Here is a 22698-nt window from a genome sequence, read left to right on the forward strand (position 1 = left end):
GCCAGCCTCCTACAGCAGCACACAGGGATCCCCTTGAACCCAAATGCCCTGGTTACCTAGTACCATATACTAGGGACTTATAAGGGAGCACCAGTATGCCAGTTGTGGATGAAATACTGGGTTACCAGTATGCAACAACCATAATTTAAGGGAGAGAGCGTAACCACTGGGCTCCTGATTAGCTGCATCCCAGTAGACACAGTCTAACACACTGACAAACATGCCAAATGTGTGGGTAACCAAGCTAGAAAGAGGCTACTTTCCTACACATATCCTGTAGATTACGTCATAGAAATGCATGAAAACTTAGGTCCTGATTATGACTCTGGCGGTCACCGGATCACTATGGTCACGGTGGCGATCGGACCGCTGCGGTCATGGCGGTCCGACCACCACATTATGACAGTGGCAGAGCCACCACGGTCCCACCGCCGATACTGCAAGGCTGCTGCCAGCCTGTAGCTTAGTGTTCCCGGCGGTTGTAATCTGTCAGTACAGCGCTGCAAGTAGGCTGCCTTGGGGATAACGAGTCCCCCATCCGCCAGCCTGTCCATGGTGATTTACACCTCCATGGAAACGCTGGCAGAATTGGGGACTCGGGGAGCCCCGGGAGTCCACTGAACTGCCCATGCACTTGGCATGGGCAGTGCAGGGGCACCCATGCACAGCCCTGTCGTGCATTCCACTTCCTGAATTACGGGCAGTGGAATGTGCAATGGGTGCTGCTGCACCCGCTGCACCATCTCATTGCCGCCGGCTCCACTAGGAGCCGGCTGCAATGTTAAGGCCCTGTTCCCTGGTGGGACAGTGGGCGGAAACACTGTTTCTGCTCGCCGGCCCAGCGGGGAACACAAATTAGGGCCAGCGGGATTAGTTTTGCGAGGGGCCTCCACCGCCCGCCAAACTCATAATTAGGGCCTTAGTGTTTTTATTCAATGTTTCTCCTTTGCAGGAAATTCTGGGTAAGAAAACATTGGGGGATCCACACAAGCAATACCTCCCTGGACTCACCTTTATGTGTACTTTTCAGAAATGTCTTGGTTTGTTAGGTTTCCCTAAATGGTCCCCAATTATAGTTATAGCCACCTTAGCTATCAGTATCGCCACAATACGTTTTGGTACCTTCGCCTGGTGCGGGCACTAGGCCTACCCACAAAAGGCCGGGAGGCCTGTGGGAATGCCAGGTGGAAAGAAGTTGGATGATCCCCTCAGAGTCCCGAACTTTTCATCACAGAAACGTCAGGAAAATATGTTTGTAAAGTCAAAGTTTGAGATTTGCTAGGGAATCTGGGTCAAAGACGTGGTGTGACCCTCGCATGTCAGCCCACCTTGGATACCCTTAGGTGGCTAATTTTCAAAAATTTTCAGGTTGTCTTGGTTTCCGTAGGTGCCGGCTGAGCTCGGGTCTAAAACCTCGAGCTACCCACAATGGAAAAAAGGGCCTGTTTCGTTGGAAAAATGCACTACATCCATGTTGCTTTTTGGGCTTTGCCTGTGGAAGGTGCTAGGCCTACTCACACAAGTGAGGTATCATTTTTATCGGGAGACCTAGGAGAAAGCCAGGGGAAAGAAAGTTTGTGGCTTCCTGCAGATTCCAGAACTTTCCGTCACAGAAATATGAGTAAAATGTGTTTTGTTAGTAAAAGTTTGAGGTTTTCAAGGAATTCTAGATAAAAAACATGGGCCCATATTTATATCCCCCCAGTGGGGAGCCCTTCTTTAGCTATTTGGGGTGGTTTGCGCTTAAGGTTCCATAACTTGTTTTCCACTTGACGCAGAAACGGTGCAAGCTTGCAAAATCCAATTGTATTTTGCAAGATTGCGCCGTTTTTGCATCAAAAAGCGACGCAAATGCGGCTCTAAAAAAGTATAAATATGGGCCATGGTGTGGTCTTTGCAAGTCAGCCTACTTTGGATATCTCAAGCTACCCAAGATGGGGAAAAAGGGTCAGTTTTAGAATGGAAAAATGTGCTGCATACATGCTGCATTTTGTGCTGTTTCCTGTCACAGGCACTTGGACTATCCACACAAGTGAGGTACCATTTTTATTGTGAGATTTGTGGGAGCATAGAATGGTATCAACACAACAAGATGATGGACAGGGTGCTGAAACATTTTAAACATTGGGAAAAAAGGGTCAATTTTAAGTGGAGAAATGTGTTCTATCCATGCTGCATTTTGAGCTCTTTCTTGTCACAGGCATGTGGACTATCCACACAAGTGAGGTACCATTTTTATTGTGGAATTGTGGGAACATAGAATGGTAGCAACACAACACAATGATGGAAGGGGTGCTGAAACATTTCAAACACTCACCCCCAGTCACGGATCTGCATTAAGTCTACTGTTCTTTTTCTCACCATGCCACCCCAGTTTGGACCCAGCCATATGAATATCAGTCTTGACTCTGTCCCCTTGGGAACAGTCTAACCCGAACTGCCAGGCCTGGTCCTCCCTGAACCAGAAACAAGCATCTGGGACCGGTTTCGTGGTATTACCCGTCATCAACCAGGCTAGCTTGAATCCAGTGGTACAGTGAGCAAGGGACCCACGTTTGGGCATACTCATGCCACTTAGGGTGAATATAGAAACACAACAAGATGATGGACGGAGAGCTGAAACTTTTAAAACACTTTTAAAAAACTTTTAAAACACTCACCCCCAGTAGAAACTTAGGGGGTCATTCTGACCTCGGCGGTAAAAGGCTCTTACCGCCGGTCAGAAGACCGCCATTCTACCGCCGCGGCCGCGGTAAACCGCCACGGTCATTCTGACCCACAACTGCCAAGCCGCCAAAAACCCGACATCCACGGAAGGCCGCCTCATCAGCGGGCAGCGATAAACTGGAGATGACCAAACCTCCACCGCCACGCCAACACAAACACGCCCATGCCATTACGACCCACGAATCCACGCGGCGGTCATTCAGCCGCGGTATTCCATTGGCGGTACACACCGCCGCGGTCAAAATACACACCCAGCTCCAAAACCCAGCCACATTGGACAATTTGAAATACACACACCTGATACAAATACAAACACCACCCCCACACATCCAAGCAACTATAAAACACACACCCACATCACCCACAAACCCCCACTAGTTGGAAATCGGAGAGAAGGCGAGAGAGAGAGATAGAGAGAGAAAGAGAGAGAGAACAGCAATCGAAAACCCCAACACACACAGGAACCCAACATCATCAACCACACCACATCTACGCACACATCACCACACACCACCACTCACATCACCACAAACACCACCCTACACCTCATCTACACCACCCCATAGCACCCCAAAGACACCCCAGGTTTTCGGACCAAGAACTCAGGGTCATGGTGGAGGAAATCATAAGGGTAGAGCCCCAGCTCTTCGGCACACAGGTGCAACACACCACAATAGCCAGGAAGGCGGAGCTATGGCAGCGGATCGTCGACAGGGTAAACGCCGTGGGACAGCATCCCAGAAACCGGGAAGACATCCGAAAGCGCTGGAACGACCTACGGGGGAAGGTACGGTCGATGGTCTCAAGACACAACATCGCTGTGTAGAAGACTGGCGGCGGACCACCACCCACCCCTCCCGAATTCACAGCATGGGAGCAAGAGGTCCTTAACATCCTGCATCCTGCGGGCCTCGCTGGAGTAGGCGGAGGAATGGACTCTGGTAAGTCTAGTCTCAACTACTCCCCCCCCCAACCACCAGCATGCCAACCCACACCCCCACCCTCACCCCCAAACCCCCAGCACACATCCTCCCTGACAATGTCTCACCAGCACAACCCACCCAACCCAAAACCAAACCCTGAATGCCAACACAAACCATGGACACCCATCACCTATGCATGACCACTGCACATACCCATCCCCCCCACAAACCACCCTCACAACTCCTGCCACAAGGGAATGCCAGCACTGGGGGACAAGGGCACCCACAAATCGCACGCCATGGAACACACAGAAGCAATAACCATACTCTTTCACCCCTGCAGGGCCCGAACGCCAACACACCGGCCAGGAGGGTCCAAATATGTCCATCCCACCCCCAGAACAGGCCCCCAGTGAGGACAGCAGCTCTGTCGACCTGGAACCTGATGACCAGCCCAGACCATCGGGGACCTCTGGACAGTCGGTTCCCCACACACAGACACAGGCCACAGCAGACCTAACCCCCTCTGGGAATATCAGCACAGCTCCCACCCAGCGGGCCCATGCCTCTGTCTCCAGGACAGGTCAATCAGCGGTGTGTCCGCCACTACAGGGCACCCAGGCTGACCCAACACCCAAACAACAACAGGGACCTGGGGGCAGTGGTAGTGGGCACACCGGCCAGGGAACAGAGGCCCGGGGAAACAGGGCAACTGGGAGGGCTGCAGTGCAACAGTGGGGGGAGGACAATTCAGTTGAAAGGAAATGGGGGGAAACACAGAAAGTAGAGATGCAGGAGGCCAGAAGTAAATGTAAAATGGCGTGGGGGATTCTTACCTGGGTGCTACTGAAAATACTGTTGTATGACTGTGTCCCTGTTGTCCGTGTCGTCCCCGTCGTCTTCCTCCTCTTCACTCTCCACAGGCTCCACAGCTGCTACGACACCACCATCTGGACCATCCTCCTGCAGAAAAGGCACCTGGCGTCGCAATGCAAGATTGTGAAGCATACAGCAGGCCACGATGATCTGGCACACCTTCTTGGGTGAGTACATTAGGGATCCCCCTGTCATATGCAGGCACCTAAACCTGGCCTTCAGGAGGCCGAAGGTCCTTTCTATGATCCTCCTAGATCGCCCATGGCCTCATTGTACCGTTCCTCTGCCCTGGTCCGGGGATTCCTCACTGGGGTCAGTAGCCACAGCAGGGTGGGATAACCAGAGTCACCAATTAGCCACACACGGTGTCTCTGTAGCTGTTCCATCACATAAGGGATGCTGCTATTTCGCATAACATACGCGTCATGCACTGACCCAGGGAACTTGGCATTTACATGGGAGATGTACTGGTCAGCCAAACAGACCACCTGGACATTCATCGAATGGTAACTTTTCCTGTTTCTGTACACCTGCTCATCGTCTTTTGGGGGTACTAAGGCCACATGTGTCCCATCAATGGCTCCAATGATGTTGGGGATATGTCCAAGGGCATAGAAATCACCCTTCACAGTGGCCAAATCACCCTCCTCAGGGAAAATAATGGAGCTCCGCATGTATTTCGTCAGGGCAGACAACACTCTGGACAAAATCTTAGAAAACATAGGCTGAGACATCCCTGATGACATGGCCACTGTTGTCTGAAAAGACACACTTGCCAAAAAATGGAGGACTGACAGAACCTGCACCAAAGGGGGAATTCCTGTGGGTTGGCGGATGGGGGACATCAGTGCTGGCTCCAGCTGGGCACACAGTTCATCTGTAGTGGCTCGGTCAAGTCGGTATCGAAGTATTATATGACGTTCCTCCATTGTCGACAGGTCCACCAGCGGTCGGTACACCGGAGGATTCATCCTTCTCCTAGCAAGTCCCAGCGGACGGTGCCTAGGAAGGACAACATGGAGCACAGAGTCAAGCAACCCACAGGTACGTAACTACAGCTTGCACAGTACACGATTCTCAATGCATTGAATGGCTTGTATGAGTGGCAATGCAAGGCCTAGGCCTGTGTGACGCAGTAGAAATCAGGCCATGTGGGCTCTTGAAATGGCGGCTGCCTGACCTGAGAAGTGTGACAGTGGGATGTGAGGTCAATGCGCTGGCGTGACACACCGTGGCGGTAGGCGGTCGAAGACCGCGGCGCCAAGCCGCATTGGTTAACATCGAACCCTATGGGTTTCACGAGCCAATGACTAGGTGCGCCGGCGGTCGCGGTACGCACCGCCGCGGGCGTGACCGCCATTTTCTATCTGGTTAATCACTCGAGACCTGATCATCCACAGGAGAGGACCTATACTGCAAGTGCTGCTGTGACCTCGGTCTGGGAGATACAATGGCTGCTGCGACTGGGGAAAGGGCCCCTGCCTTCACTACAGAAGAGTTGGAGAAACTTGTGGATGGGGTCCTGCCCCAGTATGCGCGACTCTACGGTCCTCCAGACCAACAGGTAAGTACACTGTGTGCACGTTGAATGGGCTATGCCTGTGTTGTGTATGGTGGATGTAAGATGGTGGGGTGGGGAGACAATGACGAGTGCAAGGCACGACAGATGAGAGCATGTGCCACATGGCAAGGTTGGGGAGGGGGGGCCAATCGCATCTATCATGCGGTAAATTGATGACATTTCAATTTCCACCCTTTACATGTCAAATAGGTCAGCGCCCATCAGAAAGTCGACATTTGGCGTGCCATCGCCAAGGAAGTCCGGAACCTGGGGGTCCACAACAGACGGGGCACCCACTGCCGCAAGAGGTGGGAGGACATCCGCCGCGGGACCAGGAAGACCGCTGAGTCACTGCTGGGGATGGCCTCCCAACCTAGGAGGGGTGCCAGTCGTACCCTGACCCCCCTGATGTCCCGGATCCTGGCGGTGGCCTACCCCGATTTGGATGGGCGCGTGAGGACATCACAGCAGACACAAGGGGGGGAGTACCAGCACATTCAGCTAACTTTACGCGCAGTGGAGGTGCCTGGGTGGGGGAAGAGGGCTGTGGGTGACATTAGGCCAGGGCGCTTTCTGTAGTGTAGTCCTCTGCTTTAGCCATGTCCCTGTGCCCCCGCCCCCCACCTCTGTAGGGTGACAAGTACAGCTATCCATGGTCCTGCATCACCCATGTGCGCGTTTGTTGTCCCTAGACCTGTTGGCCTAGCCACAAGTACTGAGTAGTGTACCCCGATTGCGCGGCTTAGTGCATGAGGCTCCTGTGTAGGTCCTCTCCGCCAACGGTGTTGACAATGCATGCACTCAACCTGTTTTTATGTCTCCCCCCACCCTTTTTCTTTATCTTCTTGTGCATGTGTGCATTAGCATCATCAGGCGGAGGAGAATTGGCACCGGAGCACGAGGGAGCTGCAACTCACAAGGCCCTGGTGGGCCATGGCACAGACACCGAGGCCACCAGTGATACGGAGGGCGAGGGGAGCTTCACAACGGGGAGCCGTGGTGACACCAGCGACACCGACACGTCCTCGGATGGGAGCTCCCAGCACACCAGCCCTGCCCTCCCAGCAGCCCCTCAGCCTTCGCTCCGTGCCCGCTCGCCCAAGAAGGCGGGCGTCTCCTTCGCCCCAGGCACCTCAGGCCCTGCCCCTGTTACCCCTGCTGCCCTCAGTGAGGAGATCATTGACCTCCTACAGACCATCATTGTTGGGCAGTCTACCCTTTTGAATGCCATCCAGGGGGTAGAGAGGGAGGTGCATCGTAGCAATGCATACCTGGAGGGCATTCATTCGGGTCAGGCTGCCCATCAACGATCGTTCAATGCTCTGGCCTCAGCACTGACGGCAGCCATTGTCCCTGTTTCCAGCCTCCCTCTTCTAACTGCCTCCAGCCTGTCTCTGTCTCCTGTTCCTCTGCCTATCCCACCCACACCATCAGACCAGCCTGCACACACCTCAACACCCAAGGGCAGCTCATCCAGACATAAGCACCACATATCACACAAACATTCACCCAAGCAACACCCAGATGCAGACATGCCAACAGCCACTACCACCTCTGTGTCCCCCACCTCCTCGTCTCCCTCCTCCCTCCCTGTGACGTCTCTACTCACACCTGCATGCACACCACCAACAGCCAGTACTTCCATCACCAGCACACCCTCCAGTACAGTCCGCACACGTGCAGTCACCACCCCCACTGCCATTTACACGTCCCCTGTGTCCTCTCCCACTGTGTCTGTCACCCCCTCTTCCAAGACACACAAACGCAGGCAGCCACCCACCCAACAGCCAACCACCTAACGACAGCCTCCAGCCCATGCACCTTCACCCAAGGACAGCACACCTGACTCTCCTACAACCACCTCCTCTTCCTCCACTCCCATAACCACTACACCTACCCTTTACCCTGGTCCTAAAAAGGTTTACCTCTCCACTCTTGACCTCTTTCCCTCACCTGACCCCCCCCTCCATCTGCTAAGAGTCCCAAGAGCGCCTCAGCCACCACCAGCCCGGCTTCAAGGGTCACCGTAGTGCATGGATTTTGGAGTCCCACCTTTGCCAGCAGTGATACATCGGTCAGCAGCAAGGGGACAGCCAGCCCCCCCCTGGAAAGAGGACCCGTAAAATAAGGGGCCGCCGTGGGACGACTGACACGGCTGCCCCCAAGGACCAAAGTTCTGCCACTTCACCTGCCACAACATCCAGGGGAGGCAAGGGCCAGAGAGCCACATCGAAGGAGGGCAAGGGCAGCAGGGCGGAGAAGTCAGCCAGCAGGAGCGCGGACCAGGAGGGCCCCACAAGCCCCATCCCGGGTGTGAGGGAGGACACACAAGGGCCCAGGACACCGTCACCGAAGGGTCCAGCAACTGCACGGTCGGAGGGCGGCTGAGCAGGGAGTCGTGGCCAGGGCTGACTCCCTTGACTTACAGAAAGGCACCGCTGAACAGGGCCCCGCCGTCCAGAAAGGCACCGCTGAACAGGGCCCCGCCGTCCAGAAAGGCACTGCTGAACAGGGCCCCGCCGTCCAGAAAGGCACCGCTGAACAGGGCCCCGCCGTCCAGAAAGGCACCGCTGAACAGGGCCCCGCCGGGAGGAGCACCGCTGAACAGGGCACCGCCGGGAGGAGCACCGCTGAACAGGGGCCCGCCGGGAGGAGCACCGCTGAACAGGGCACCGCCGGGAGGAGCACCGCTGAACAGGGGCCCTTCATCTCAAGCACTGCTCCGCTGGGCCCTTCATCTCAAGCACCGCTCCGCTGGGCCCCGCCGTCTCAAGCACCGCTCCGCTGGGCCCTTCAACTCAAGCACCGCTCCGCTGGGCCCTTCATCTCAAGCACCGCTCCGCTGGGCCCCGCCGTCTCAAGCACCGCTCCGCTGGGCCCTTCATCTCAAGCACCGCTCCGCTGGGCCCTTCATCTCAAGCACCACTCCGCTGGGCCCCGCCGTCTCAAGCACCGCTCCACTGGGCCCTTCATCTCAAGCACCGCTCCGCTGGGCCCTTCCTGTCAAGCACCGCTCCGCTGGGCCCTTCATCTCAAGCATCGCTCCGCTGGGCCCTTCCTGTCAAGCACCGCTCCGCTGGGCCCTTCATCTCAGGCACCGCTCCGCTGGGCCCCGCCGTCTCAAGCACCGCTCCGCTGGGCCCTTCATCTCAAGCACTGCTCCGCTGGGCCCTTCATCTCAAACACCGCTCCGCTGGGCCCCGCCGTCTCAAGCACCGCTCCGCTGGGCCCTTCATCTCAAGCACCGCTCCGCTGGGCCCTTCATCTCAAGCACCGCTCCGCTGGGCCCTTCCTGTCAAGCACCGCTCCGCTGGGCCCTTCATCTCAAGCACCGCTCCGCTGGGCCCCGCCGTCTCAAGCACCGCTCCGCTGGGCCCTTCCTGTCAAGCACCGCTCCGCTGGGCCCTTCCTGTCAAGCACCGCTCCGCTGGGCCCTTCATCTCAAGCACCGCTCCGCTGGGCCCTTCCAGTCAAGCACCGCTCCGCTGGGCCCTTCATCTCAGGCACCGCTCCGCTGGGCCCCGCCGTCTCAAGCACCGCTCCGCTGGGCCCTTCATCTCAAGCACCGCTCCGCTGGGCCCTTCCTGTCAAGCACCGCTCCGCTGGGCCCCGCCGTCTCAATCACCGCTGGCCCAATGACAGTGCCGGGTCTGTGTCGTGCTACTGTTCACGCTGCACTCGGGCCACCCTGCCTCCTCCATTGCCTGTGGAGACTGTTATCCACTTGATGGACTGTGGCTTTGCACTCCCCAGGATATGACAGTGGGCAACCCACCCACTGTAGAGACTTGAGAGACTGTGGCTTTGCACTCCCCAGGATATGACAGTGGGCAAGCCACCCACTTGTGAGACTTGAGAGACTGTGGCTTTGCACTCCCCAGGATATGACAGTGGGCAAGCCACCCACTGTAGAGACTTGAGAGACTGAGGCTTTGCACTCCCCAGGACTGAACAGTGGGCATGGCGGCCCCTTCTTGGATCTGGCGTCGTGGACTCATGTGGCTGTGGTGCCCCCCCTTCCCTTCCCCCTGAGGTGCCTGTAGTTTCATCATCTGATGCCCCTGCAGTGTTCTCTCCAACGGACTCAGGTCTCCTGTGTGGGCTTTGCCCGTGTGTTGATACACTTTGGCCCACGGACAGTTGAAATTTCATTGACTGTGCTGGACTTATTGCCTCTATTTATCGGTTACGCAATGTTTACACTTGGATTTTTTTTATTCATTTTCCTATTTTACCATGACTTCAATGTACCTGTTTTATACATAAATTTAGTTTCTCACTTTAATTATATCTTTTCGTTATTCCGGGGGGTTTGGGTGGGGTCACTTTGACTTGGTGCTCTGCATTGGTGTGTAGATAGTTGGGGGGTGGGTGTAATGCGTATGTGTGTGCCTGTAACCCTTCCTCCTCCCTCCCTCCCCTGTGTTGTAGGTGCGGTACTCACCGTTGTCATCTGCGCCGGAGTTCGTACTCGTGGTAGATGAGCAGGTAGACGAGAGCAGGTAGGATGTTCAATTCGGGCTCCATGCTGTCCTCCATCCTCGTGGAGTGTATAGAGGTGAGCGTTTTCCCATTCGTAGTCTGTTTCCGCCGTGTTTTTATCGGCGGTGCTCCCGCCCCGGAAAAGGTGGCGGGTTGGTGAGTTGTGATAGGGTGGGCGGTACATTGTCTGCCGCCTGCCTGTTGGCGGTGACCGCTGCGCTGTTTGTCTGCCCCGCCGTGGCGGTCAGAGTGTTAAAGTGGTGGGCTCTGTTGGCGGTTCCCGCCAGGGTCAGATTCCATTTTTTGGACCGCCAGCCTGTTGGCGGGTTGGCCGCCGCTTTATGACCGACCGCCAGGGTCAGAATGACCCCCTTAGTCATTATCTATTGGATTTCACTGCATTTATGCCTTTCAAATGTAAGTCAGTGTATAAGAAAGATGACATTTTGAAAAATACACTTCAAATCATATGCTAGTATGGGTACCCACAAATTCAGAGATGTAGAAATCACAACTGCTCCTAAACTCTATATCTTGTGCCCATTTCAGAAATACATATGTTTCCTTGATACCCATTTTTCACTTATTGGTCTATACTCAGTAGTCAATGAAATACCATTTTACAGTGCTGCTCAGTTGTTGGCTCTTGGTACCTTGGTTTCTTGGAGAACCTACAAACTCTGTATATCCCCATTGCGTCTAGAAGACGTAATGGTATACTGCTTCTGTCAATTGGCCATTGTGATAAAAAGTTACAGATGAAAATGTTATCATAGATGCCTGTTTTGTCCTTCTTATTTTCAATAATTCTTTATGTCAACAATTATTTTCCATAGCAAAACCCAGAGAGATCTACACATATGACCCCTTCCTGAATTTGGAATTTTGTCTACTTTTTCGAAATCTATAGCTTTTTGGATCAGCTATGAGTTATATACTGGTTTCAACCATAAATTGTAGGTAGGTTTCTAGCACAACAAAATAAGGAAAATAGACTACCTGTTAGAAAAATGCCAAAACTGTGGTACAAAATATGTTTTTTGGATTTAGCTCTGCAAGTTCCTAAAAGCTGGGAATATGGCGACTTCTGTACAGCAAACCGTTTGTGAATGCCATTCTTAGGAAAAAAAGCAAACACTTTTATGTGGAGCTTTCTTTACCTATTTTTCTAAAAACAACTCAACATTCTGCTGTATCCTGAGAATTTTCTCAGGACCCGCTAGAGGAATCCACAAACCCTGGGTACCTTTACAATTCCCAGGATGTTTGAAAAACTGGACACAGATTTACCATGGATAACATATGTGGAAAACAAGTTATGGAACCTTAAGCGCAAACCACCCCAAATAGCTAAAGAAGGGCTCCCCACTGGGGGGAAAGGTCTAGCAGTTAAGGGGTTAATGATGGTTCTCATTTCACTCTTGAAGGGCACATTCTTCACACATCTAGAATTGCATTGCTATGGAATATGTGGCTACTAATACAGTAGCAAACAACAGTCATGATCTGAGTGTGACCTGTCCAAATAGTCTGAGTGAAAGGAGCATTGAAATTACCCTTTAGTGTAAAATATATACATGTCTGATATACTCTTTAGTGTAAAAATATCTGTACGTCTGGTTAGTTGGAAAGTAAACAAATGAGCCCTTCCCCAGCCAATGGTGGCTCCTTCACAGCTCTGGTAAACAATATTTATATTGCAATGCAGGTAAAAATGTGTTTAAGTTCTCAATGGGCTTGAGGGAGACCATGGCATATATTGCTGTGATTCAATCAAAGGTGCAATTATAATTGCACTTTAACTCACTAACATAGCCTATTTACCATGAAGTGCCTTTATGTCTTTACCACACATGGCAAGTATATAAGGTGTGTGTGCATGTGTGTGTGTGTCTGTGTGTGTGAGGGTGGGTACGTGTGTGTGTATGAAAACTATCCCCTTAACTGCTGACTACCCATCTATAATTCAATATGATATATATGACTCTGACTGAGAACCTCGATCGTTACACCAGATTCTAAATCTGGTAACTCGATGCTATGGTTTAGCAAAAGTTGTTAACAAAACATTTTACCCACTCTTGCTACATCACACAGGCCTTCCTATTCCTGGCCAGACTGGTAGGGTTCTATGAGAGCCTGACAAGGCAGCGCTGACTGTCTGAAAGCAGAAAGCACAGCTGCAGGAGGATGAAGGAACGCAGGGAAGGGAATATGGCCAGTAGGGTATTTATTTTGGCCACTTATCTCAAGGATGAGAAGCTATTTTATGTATGGACCTCATTACTCTTCTGCCCTTGCACAGCAGTTGAAAGCAGGGCCAGATGATTTTGGGCACCATACAGGTCATAAAATTATAGTTGGGTAAAAAGTAAATTACGGGGATGATTTCACCTTGGGTTCTGAGTGACATCATAGGCAACTCAAGCTATGTCTCATTGTCTATTTAAGGGAAACGTCCTTAACAACATGTTGCGAACAAAGGGAAATCTTTTAGGTAGGGCGGGAGGAGGTAGGAGAGAAGAGGAGGAAGGATCAGGAGAGGACGTGGTGAGGTAAGTGGGGTTGGGTCAGGGTTGGTGGGTAGTTTTTAGCGGTGGGGTGGATTTAGGGCTTAGGGTGGGGTGTCAGGGTAGTTTAGTTTTTAGAGTCAGGGATGGGCGGTCAGGGTACTTTTTTTAGGGCTCAGGGCGGGTGGTGGAGTCAGGGTAATTTACTTTTTAGGGGCAGCAGTGGTGGGGTCGAGATTGCTTTTTTAGGGATTTTAGGGTAGTTTACTTATTGGGGGAAGGTTTCAGGGCTCAGGGAAGGTGTTTTTTTTGGAGTAGTTTAGTTTTTAGGGGTAGGGGTCTGGTAGTTTTTCTAGGGTGGTGGGGTGTTGGGGTAATTTAGTCTTATGGAGCAGGGATGAAGGGGTCAGGGTATTTTTGTTTTTAGGGTTTTGGCAGGTGGGGGGGTCAGGGTAGTTTAGCCATGGAGGTGGGGGCAGTTTTGGGCCTCAGGGCAGGTGGAGGAGTTTTATGGCAGAAGCACACATGTAGTTTTGCATACCATTTCCACATATGCCTTTACTAGGCATGCTTTTACAACAAAATTTGTTGTAGAGGCATAAGTGGTAAAAGCATGCGTGGAAACAACGCTGTTGTGGTTCCGACTGCATTGTTAAGGCATACGTTGTTCTGGCATGCATGGATCTGTCATACAACCTCTATTTGATGTTGCTCAGAATCCCTTCGTGAAAAACATCACCCTAACTGACTGTTACCCATCTAAAGTTCTTTATACAGCCCACTGCTGAGGGCTATGCCAGTTGTAAAAGACCCCCCTAACCTTAAGTTATATAGCAAGGCAGAGAGCCTTTAATGATCACTACAGCCTGAGGCAAAAGGGCTATAAAGAGCTTAGAATATTTCACACACTGAGGGTAGAAAAGGTAGAAACACAGGGAACCAAAGGCATATACTAGACATTATTACCCCTGGGACACTTCATTGCCTCCATAGACCTCTCAACATTCCAATATTTTAATAATGCCTCTTTGAGCACTAGAAATGTTCTAGACAATTTTTAAAAAGGTGGAATCTTTCCTCTGTTAAAGAACCATCAACGGGCTTTAATGCTCTAGGCAACTTTAGATAGTCTTACAGTGACCTTCTTTGGAAACAATGGTTGAAATGGTAGACTTTAACCAACTTGTCAGTGTTGTAGAAGACCAAAATGTATTGAACTATGATACAGATGATCTTTTGTTCAGGATACAGCATGGAACTGTAATGATTGCTATTCTTGATACCCTTCCGCTGCTTGCAGACACAGATATTTCAGCGTTACTGGTTTCATAGGATCTTTTGGCTGTGTTTGACACTGTAGACCACAAGTTACTGTTCAACTGGACGGATTAACTGGGGATAGATGGGTGGCCTGGAGTTTGATCAACAGCTTTCTGAATGATAGGGAGACTCATGTGAAACTTGGAAGCTTGGTCTCTGAAAAGACAAAGCTGTCCTGCGGTGTCTTTCATAAATCGGTGTTCTTGCTAATCCTGTTTAATCTATATATGAAACCACTTGTGCAACTAACTGAATCATTCCTCTTTTCAGCATTGATGTATGCTGATGACACACAAATTCTAATCCATTGACAGAGATCCTAGTATCAACATTTGCTAATTCTAACCATTGCATGCCCAAGATTCAACTCTGGATTACAGTGAATTAGTTTATGTTAAATGGTAGTAAAAGAGAAATCCTTCTTACCTATGGCCAGACATCAGTATGGAACCTAAAATTGTGGCCCTTTACATTAGGTCAAAGACCCACCCCAGGGAAACTTGTCAAGAATCTGGAAACAAAATTGAATTCTAAGCTACCTCCGAATGATCAGATAAATTCCCTTGTGCAGCCTTTTTCTTTCAACTGGTAGAACACATTATCTGTCTTTTTTGATTTTTAACAAAATATGCAACTTAATAATGCTTTTGTGTCATCCAGGCTGGAGAATTATAATGTCCTGTATTAGTATTTACCTGCTGAATTGTGAGGCATCCTCTAGAACACTGCTATGAGATTGGTCCTGAAAATTCTGAATTTTGATTTTATCTTGCAAGTGCTACTAAAACTGAACTGTTTGCCAGAAAGCCAAAGGGCAAAGTTCAGATCACTGGTGTGAGTCGCGTACTGCATTTTTGTAATATGTAAAGAAGAAGTATTACTTACTACAAATACAATTCACAAATGTATGAGTGTAAATCTCCATTTCCCCTTCTCCTCTTTTTCACATGAGAAGATTCTCACATGTGTAAGTATATTACCTAACAATAAATGTAGGAAGAAGTAGAAGGAGTAGCTGGAAAAAGAGGCATACTTACTATGAAATGGAAGGAGTTTCAGAAGTGGTAAGGAAGGATTTAGGGAAGGGTACAGAGGGGTTTACAAAGGAACATGCACTCACCCACAAAAGAGTAAGACCTTTGCTATTTGAAAACTGCACTTCTAAATTTACTACAGAAAACAGGCTCAAAAACAGTAAGAAATGTACTTCAGCTCACAACTGGAATATGTTCATAACTACACATGGACAACCACTTGTACTGCTACACCCTCCCATAGAAAATAATGGCGGTAGGAACTTAAAATAAAACAAAATAGTAAATAAATCTCATGTTAGATTAATGTATTTAAATTTGTTAAATACATGTATAAACTTAATTTAATTAATTTTAACTTTGGATTAAAAATCCCATCAAGTTACTAACCTCTGACAAGTATGTTGGTTCAATGAAGACCTACTCTGCTGTGAATGTTGCAAATTCCCACTAACTATTCTACTCCTAATCTTTCGCTAAACCTGCTTCTTTCTGACATATACTCAATACCCAGAACTGCAGGTTTCTAATCCTCCATGCTTTTTTGTTGTGTACCATCTCTAAGAAAGAGTTTAAATTGGAAATCTAAAACAACAGTATGGTTGCACGTGAAGTATACACAGTTTTATTGTTCAACTTATGGCAACAATATGGATGAGGTTTGAACTTTATGACAACGGTAAAAAAAATATAATTTCGAGACACAGGAGTTGCAAAACAATAATATATAAACCTCAGTTCACATAGCACCTTACCTGAACCTTGGTACAATCCTGAGATCACCAGCAGAACCAGTATGTAGGCTCGCAAGTCTGCCATACTGAGCTTGGATTGGAGCAGCTGAGGAACTTGCCTCATATTTATACCCTAGGATAAAAACAAGAGGCTCTTCCCTCTAAAGGAGTGTCTAGGAGAAGTATCTGACAGAGGGAAACAGCCCAGTGGGGAGGGGCCTGAAAGATGTGCAGGGTTAGTTAAAATGGGAGAGGCTTGAACAAGGGTGAAAGGCCTTTTGAGAGGGGAAGCTGATAGCCATGGGTGAACCTGTCAGAGATAAAGTGAGTTGGTACAGGAGGAGGTCCTATGATTGAAAACTCGTTTTATGGTGTGGAAAGTATGCTGGAAGAAGGGGGGTGGGCAGCTGAACTGTCAAAGGGTACATGGTCTAGAACAGCATAAAATGCCTGCCTTTGTGCCCATGCAAGTCCTGGATATATGGTATTAAAGAGGGAGGCGGTTATCAATGATACAGCTGGTGCAGTGGCATGATGGGCTTACTGCACCCATATTATGGCTGTCTTTTACTGTTCATCAAAAGATTTGGGGCCAGTTTCCTTACTTGCATTAGGGTCCATGTAAACCTCGTTATGGCACTGTCAAGAAGATAATTTGTACAAAAGCTGAGACCTTATCTCAGGGGTAAGATGTAATTTGGGGCCAGGTATATCATTATTTTGAATAGTGATTACCTAATTGCGATTTTCTGTGAATCACAATTAGGTAATCACTATTTGAATGTATGAGCCGCCAGGAGTTTCATTTAGCATTTCCTAATAGCCCGCAAATCGAACTACCTTATTAATATTTATGAAGTAATTCACAATTTTCAACCCATTAAGAAACGCTAAAATCATAGGGATAGTGGTCTGCTGGGCGCAGCAGACCACCATGTCTCTGATTGCTTTTAAATAAAGCAATCCTTTTTTTAGTATGCAACCTGCTTTACTTAAAGGAATATTTTATGCATTTAAGAAAGAAAAATGTAAAGTTTTCTGTTCATTTTTTAAGAGAAGACAGTGGTCCGTGGGACCGCTACCTACTCTTACATAATTTTCTTGCATACATTTACAAAGGGGAAGGGGTCCCTTGGGGGCCCTTTCCTGTTTGTGAATGGGCTACAACCTACTCGAAGTAGGTGGTAAAAGGTGAATGTTTAATGATCGCATTTCGGTCACAAAACATTCCTTCATACCACTGCAGTTCTGTATTAGGAAGGGACGCCCTTGACACGCCCCTTCCTGATACCTAATCGGTATATATTCACAATTTCAAAGTGCAATTCGGTAAGTAAAATGCAACGGAATTGTAAATCAGAATTCATACATACCAAATGCATTTTTTCGGTCACAAATGGCCCGATTCCATTTGCAACCGCAAAAATGCATGATACACATCAGCCCTAGTGGTTTTAGCTCAAATTGTAAATATGTGCAAAATAGAAGCAATCTGTGGTTCTATTTGTCCTTTCTCACCAATGTGTCTGTACTCTGTTACCACACACACATTACTTTAGTTGTAACCATAACTTTTGTAGCTATTCACTAAAGTAACTTACACCTGTGATTAAGTTACACATGTATGTTTACTATTGCACTTTATTAATTTTGAGTTTTCAGTATTTATGGGTCCGATTCACTACATTTTGCTGCACGTGAAGTAGTATTACAATAGTACTACTTACTTAATAAAATGCAATTCACAAACCTATGAGTGTAAATCTACACCTCCACTCTGCCCTAAGAATAAATGGAGGTAGGTACTTAAAACAAACCCCATAAGCTAATGTTAAAATAAATAACTTAAACTATTTTAAACTACTTAAACATAACAAATAAAAATATAATATATTATTCTCTATTAAAACCTGTAAATATATTTTTATGAAAATATAATTAAACTGTGTTTCATTAATTCTCTAAATCACCTTCAATATTTTTTACAGAATAAAAATATGTTTTCATTTTAATTTAATAATTTAATATTTTAACATATATTAAATTAGAATGAAGGTAAAAGTCCTTGAATATATTTTATTTTGATTAAAATAAATACATACAATTATTTTACCTTGATATTTAACATAAAAATATTTTTACTATTTTTTTTCAACTTTACTAAACTTTTACCTCAAGGGGTTGAGCTGAGTTAAGCAGCCTTCTTTTTGAGGTTGCTGATGACGAAAAAGAACTAAAGGATACGTTATACCACTATCACCATTTAAGCTGGTAGTAGGGTAAAAATGTAATAACCGCTTAGGTAAAGATCTTAGCCACAAAGTCATAGTAAATCCATTTGGGATAATATTAAGTTTCAATTATCAAATACCTCAACTTGACTGTTAATGCTGAAATGGGTCCAGCAAAATCAAGAGCTATTTTTTTCCATGAACCTTTAGACAGGTGTAGGAATAGGCATAGGAATGGTATTCCTCTGAATTGACTCAAAATTCTCAATACCTTACCCTAAGACAGGGGTTTTAGGTGCAGTGATCTACTGGTTTTCCCTTTTTTGAGGATGGAATGACTGGAATATTAATCATTATACACTGTTCGCAATATGTCAATGTGACTGAAATATTATCCCTGAATGCCTTAAAGTGGAATATTGTCTGTGTGTAAAGGTCTGGTTCATGCAGTTTGTTCTTTGTGTACTAGGGTTAGGGTATCAAGCATAAGAGAGAGCATAAATTATTTTTAAGTAGGCAAGCAGGTAGTCGCGTAGGCATTTCCATTATAGGAAAGGTAAACAAACAAAATGACATCTAGACCTGGCAGCGAAAAAGGGAAGGAATTATAACAACACAGGACTGGATTAGTAGCTTTATAGCCAAGAGATGAGTAGGTTCTTTTATGGGATGTGATGAGGTTTACATATTACATATAAAGGCTGAGGACTATACTGTTTTGTATGACACATGGACTTAAAAAGTGAATTGTATGAGGTTACTCCTGTACCAAATAAAGCAATCTTTCACCAAACTGAGGTTAAGTCTGTGTTGGTCCTTACCATATTGCCCAAGGAGGACCTAAAGTGCACTGCTTCGTTTGTCGAACACATAATTCATGCTTGGTTTGTTTTAGTTTATTCTACAGGACTTCGTGTTGTTTGCTGAATATAAGGCTCAACATCCCGACATAATCGTATCAGCTGGAGTGGAGTGCCCTGGAACAGCAGGCACAGCCATTGGGCTTTTAACAAATTATCTCATTGTTCAGTGTTTTCCAAAGGCCGGATTCGCCCAGTCAAGCATAGTCTTGCAAATGATACCCGAGAAATAACAGTTCATCAGAGCGAGGCACAGCATTGCCTTGTCATGTAGAACGAGGGCCACCACACATTTCAATAGTTCCCAGTTATATAAACCAAAGGGGGACCTGAGATCGGAAAGTTCACTTTTTAGAAATCTATTTTCATACATGCTCAATCATAAATGTATGTTATATTTTACCTTCGTATAAATAAATCACATGAACCCCTTTAAACTCTCTTCCAGTGATCAATTCTACATGGAATTAGCTATTTCGCAAATTCTCATTTTAATTTGAGTTTGGTTTATGATTGTTGTTTAATCTCAGTTGATTGATGCTTTCTTAGTAACAATTTTGTATATCTTGCTTTACATAATTGTTTTTCTCCCTCACACAATAAATTGAACATTGATTCATTCATTTATCGTGATGTTATAGATGAATAAATATACACAGATAAATCAATGTCTTGTCAATTTGCTATTTCATAGTAAAATTACAATTTCTAAGGCACTCTTATGTTAAGATTGTTGGAACCGATTCACTCACATTTCTCTGTGTCTGCAGACAGACTAAAAAAAATCATTTTTGGCTTTCTTTTTTTTTTTTTTTTTTATTGTTTTATTAAGAATACAGGGTGATACATAACATATAGAAATATACTTTCAAAGCATTTTTTTTTTACAGCAAGTGGTTCCATAATAGAAATATAAACTTATACAATCTAACAGATGTTCCGGCTAATTGGTTGAAGGATTGTGAATAGACTTTTAAGAGAGAGTATGTAGAAGAGAGAGGGGAGCAAGGAGAGAGGTTAATCATGGGGTAAGAAAAAGATAGAGATGTCTCGTAAACTAAGAGATAGGAGAAGAAGGTTGAGGAGAGGTTTGATAAGTGGATAGATGAATAAATGAATAGGGGAATAAGGGGGCCAAGGGCCCTGGAGCTAGACTGACAGGACCAGAGTGTGAGTTGTTTAATTGTTCCCCATCTAATGTGAGTTGTCGCATGGAAATGGACAGTGTTGCACATGTACCTAAATAGTTATGATATGAGGCTGAGTAGAGGTAGAGGTTCCAACACCTGCGGAAAGATAGCGCCAGGAAAGGAGTGAACAAAAAAATTGTCCATGGGGGCATGCAAGTTGAAATGGGTTCGTTTAAAGAATGGGTTCTTCTTATATATGTTAAGTTATCAGACACTAGTCGAATGAGAAGACAAGGAGAGGTGTCTGGTTGCTCAGTCCGAGGTCCAGAGTATTTGTCAAGGTGGGAGATCTAGGGAGTAGAAGAAAAGGAAAAGAGAGAAAAGGGGAGAGAAGATAAATGGGAAGAGGGGGAGAGCAGGAGGGGGGAGGAACGGGAATTAAGAGGTTCAGAGAGGGCGGTGATGCTCATCGGCCGTTGACCATTGACCATCCGCCAGCTGCTTCATGGTCTTGTCAGGAAGGGGCCCCAGACTTCCGCGAATAGCGCCGCTTGATCCTGCAGGTTATAGATTACTCGCTCGTGGGTGGCAGTTTGGAATATGGCTGTCATCCATTCTGTCGGTGTAGGGGCAATACTGGACCTCCAATGGCGGAGTATGCATATTTTGGCTGTGGCAATTGCCGTATGAAGTAACTTTTTATGGGTTCGTGATAGGGAAGGGTACGGACGTGTATCGTGTAAACGAATAAGTGATGGCGGAGTCAGACTTGGTATCTGTATGAAGTCTATCAGGGCGTAGCGTACCGCCTCCCATAAGGGCTGGATTGTCGGGCAATGACATAGGATATGAAGTAAATCGCAATGGGTTCTATGCATCTCCAACATTTCACTTGCGCCATCAAGCCTGCTCCGAGAAGTTTAACGGGGGTCCAGTACCATTCTTGAAGAACTTTAAATAGACAGAATTTCAGGCGGGCTTCGCGTACTCCCCTGTCAAGGGCTTCTAGTATGTCTGACCATTCTTCTTCCGTATAGGCAATCTCAAGTCTATCCTGCCATTTTAAGTGCAGCCGTTCAAGAAGAGGCTGCGAATAGAGAAGGTTTGTTAGCTCTGCATATAGACCAGCCATAACACCTCTGTGTCGGCCCCATTTCTGGAGGTAGGTGACAATGGGTGAAGTTTTAAGCGTCCACAGGGGGGCTCCTAATGCTCTACGCATACAATGCCTAAGCTGCATGTATCGCCACTCTTGATTAATGTGGATGCCGAACTCTTCCTGGAGAGAGGCGAAGGTTCGAAAGCTATTTCCGTCTATGATATGCAATATATTTTGGATACCTGGCCATTGGGGCCATCTGAGAAGATTGCCCCCTATTTTTATGCTTTTATTCCCTGCTATAGGAGCCAGGGCATACAGGAAAGGGTGCACACCCAGCAAGCGGTGGGCTCTGTGCCATGCTGTGTTTTGCGGCCGTGAGGATGGGGTTAGATAAGGGGGGGTGATCAGCGTATATCCCTCCCATCTCTGTATACTGTCCTCTTAGGAGTTTCTCTGTGGCTACCCATTGCGGTGGGTCTGGTGTATCTGGGAACGTATACACTAGCTGTGACAGTTGTGAGGCTAATGAGTATTGTTCTACTGAGGGTAGGCCTAGGCCTCCATAGGGTCGTCGTGCCAGGATTGTTGCAGGTTTCAACCTTGGGCGTAAGGAACACCAGACGAAGGTCCTTATGGATGCATCAAACAAGCGGAGCAAAGAGATGGGTACCAGTAAGGGAAGCATGCCTAATACATATGTAAAGCATAGTAGGGTAACCATTCTGACCGCCTGTGTCCTGCCCCACATGGACAGGCCTAATAGCGACCAATTGACAAAGTCCTGTTTCATCTTGTATATAAGGGGGTCTAGGTTGTCCCTGACCATGTGTTCCAGGCCTCGATTAATAAATGTTCCTAGGTATTTAAGGCGGGTCGGGGTCCATTTAAATGGGAGACCATGTATTGCGGCTCTCGTCGTTATGCGGGATAGTGGTAGTGCTTCGCTTTTGTCCCAGTTTACGCGATATCCGGATAGGGGTGCGCAGCCCTCTATGGTAGAGAGCAGTGCTGGTAGGGAGGTTTCTAGTTCGGACAGGATACATTTTGGATAAGCCCCCGGTTATATGGATACCTTTTATCTGTTAGGAGTTCCGTATGGTAGCTGCCAGGGGTTCCATGGCCAATAGGAATAGGAGCCGTGACAGGGAACAGCCCTGGTGTGTGCCTCTTCCGATAGGGAATGGATCTGATAAAAAGCCCCCACAATT

The 22698-nt window shown here is 47.6% G+C and overlaps 1 protein-coding gene across 1 annotated transcript in view; it reads right to left on the reverse strand.

The window, feature by feature from the left end:
• LOC138301689 (lectin-like) overlaps positions 1-16291 on the reverse strand; it is a 161948-nt gene extending 145657 nt beyond the window's left edge. Inside the window, exon 1 of the mRNA XM_069242205.1 lies at positions 16189-16291. Coding sequence (XP_069098306.1) covers positions 16189-16291 — 103 coding nt within the window. The remainder of the gene's footprint in view (positions 1-16188) is intronic.
• Between the last annotated feature and the right edge of the window lie 6407 nt (positions 16292-22698).

Source organism: Pleurodeles waltl, chromosome 6 (genome assembly GCF_031143425.1).
Source record: "Pleurodeles waltl isolate 20211129_DDA chromosome 6, aPleWal1.hap1.20221129, whole genome shotgun sequence".
NCBI lineage: Eukaryota > Metazoa > Chordata > Amphibia > Caudata > Salamandridae > Pleurodeles > Pleurodeles waltl.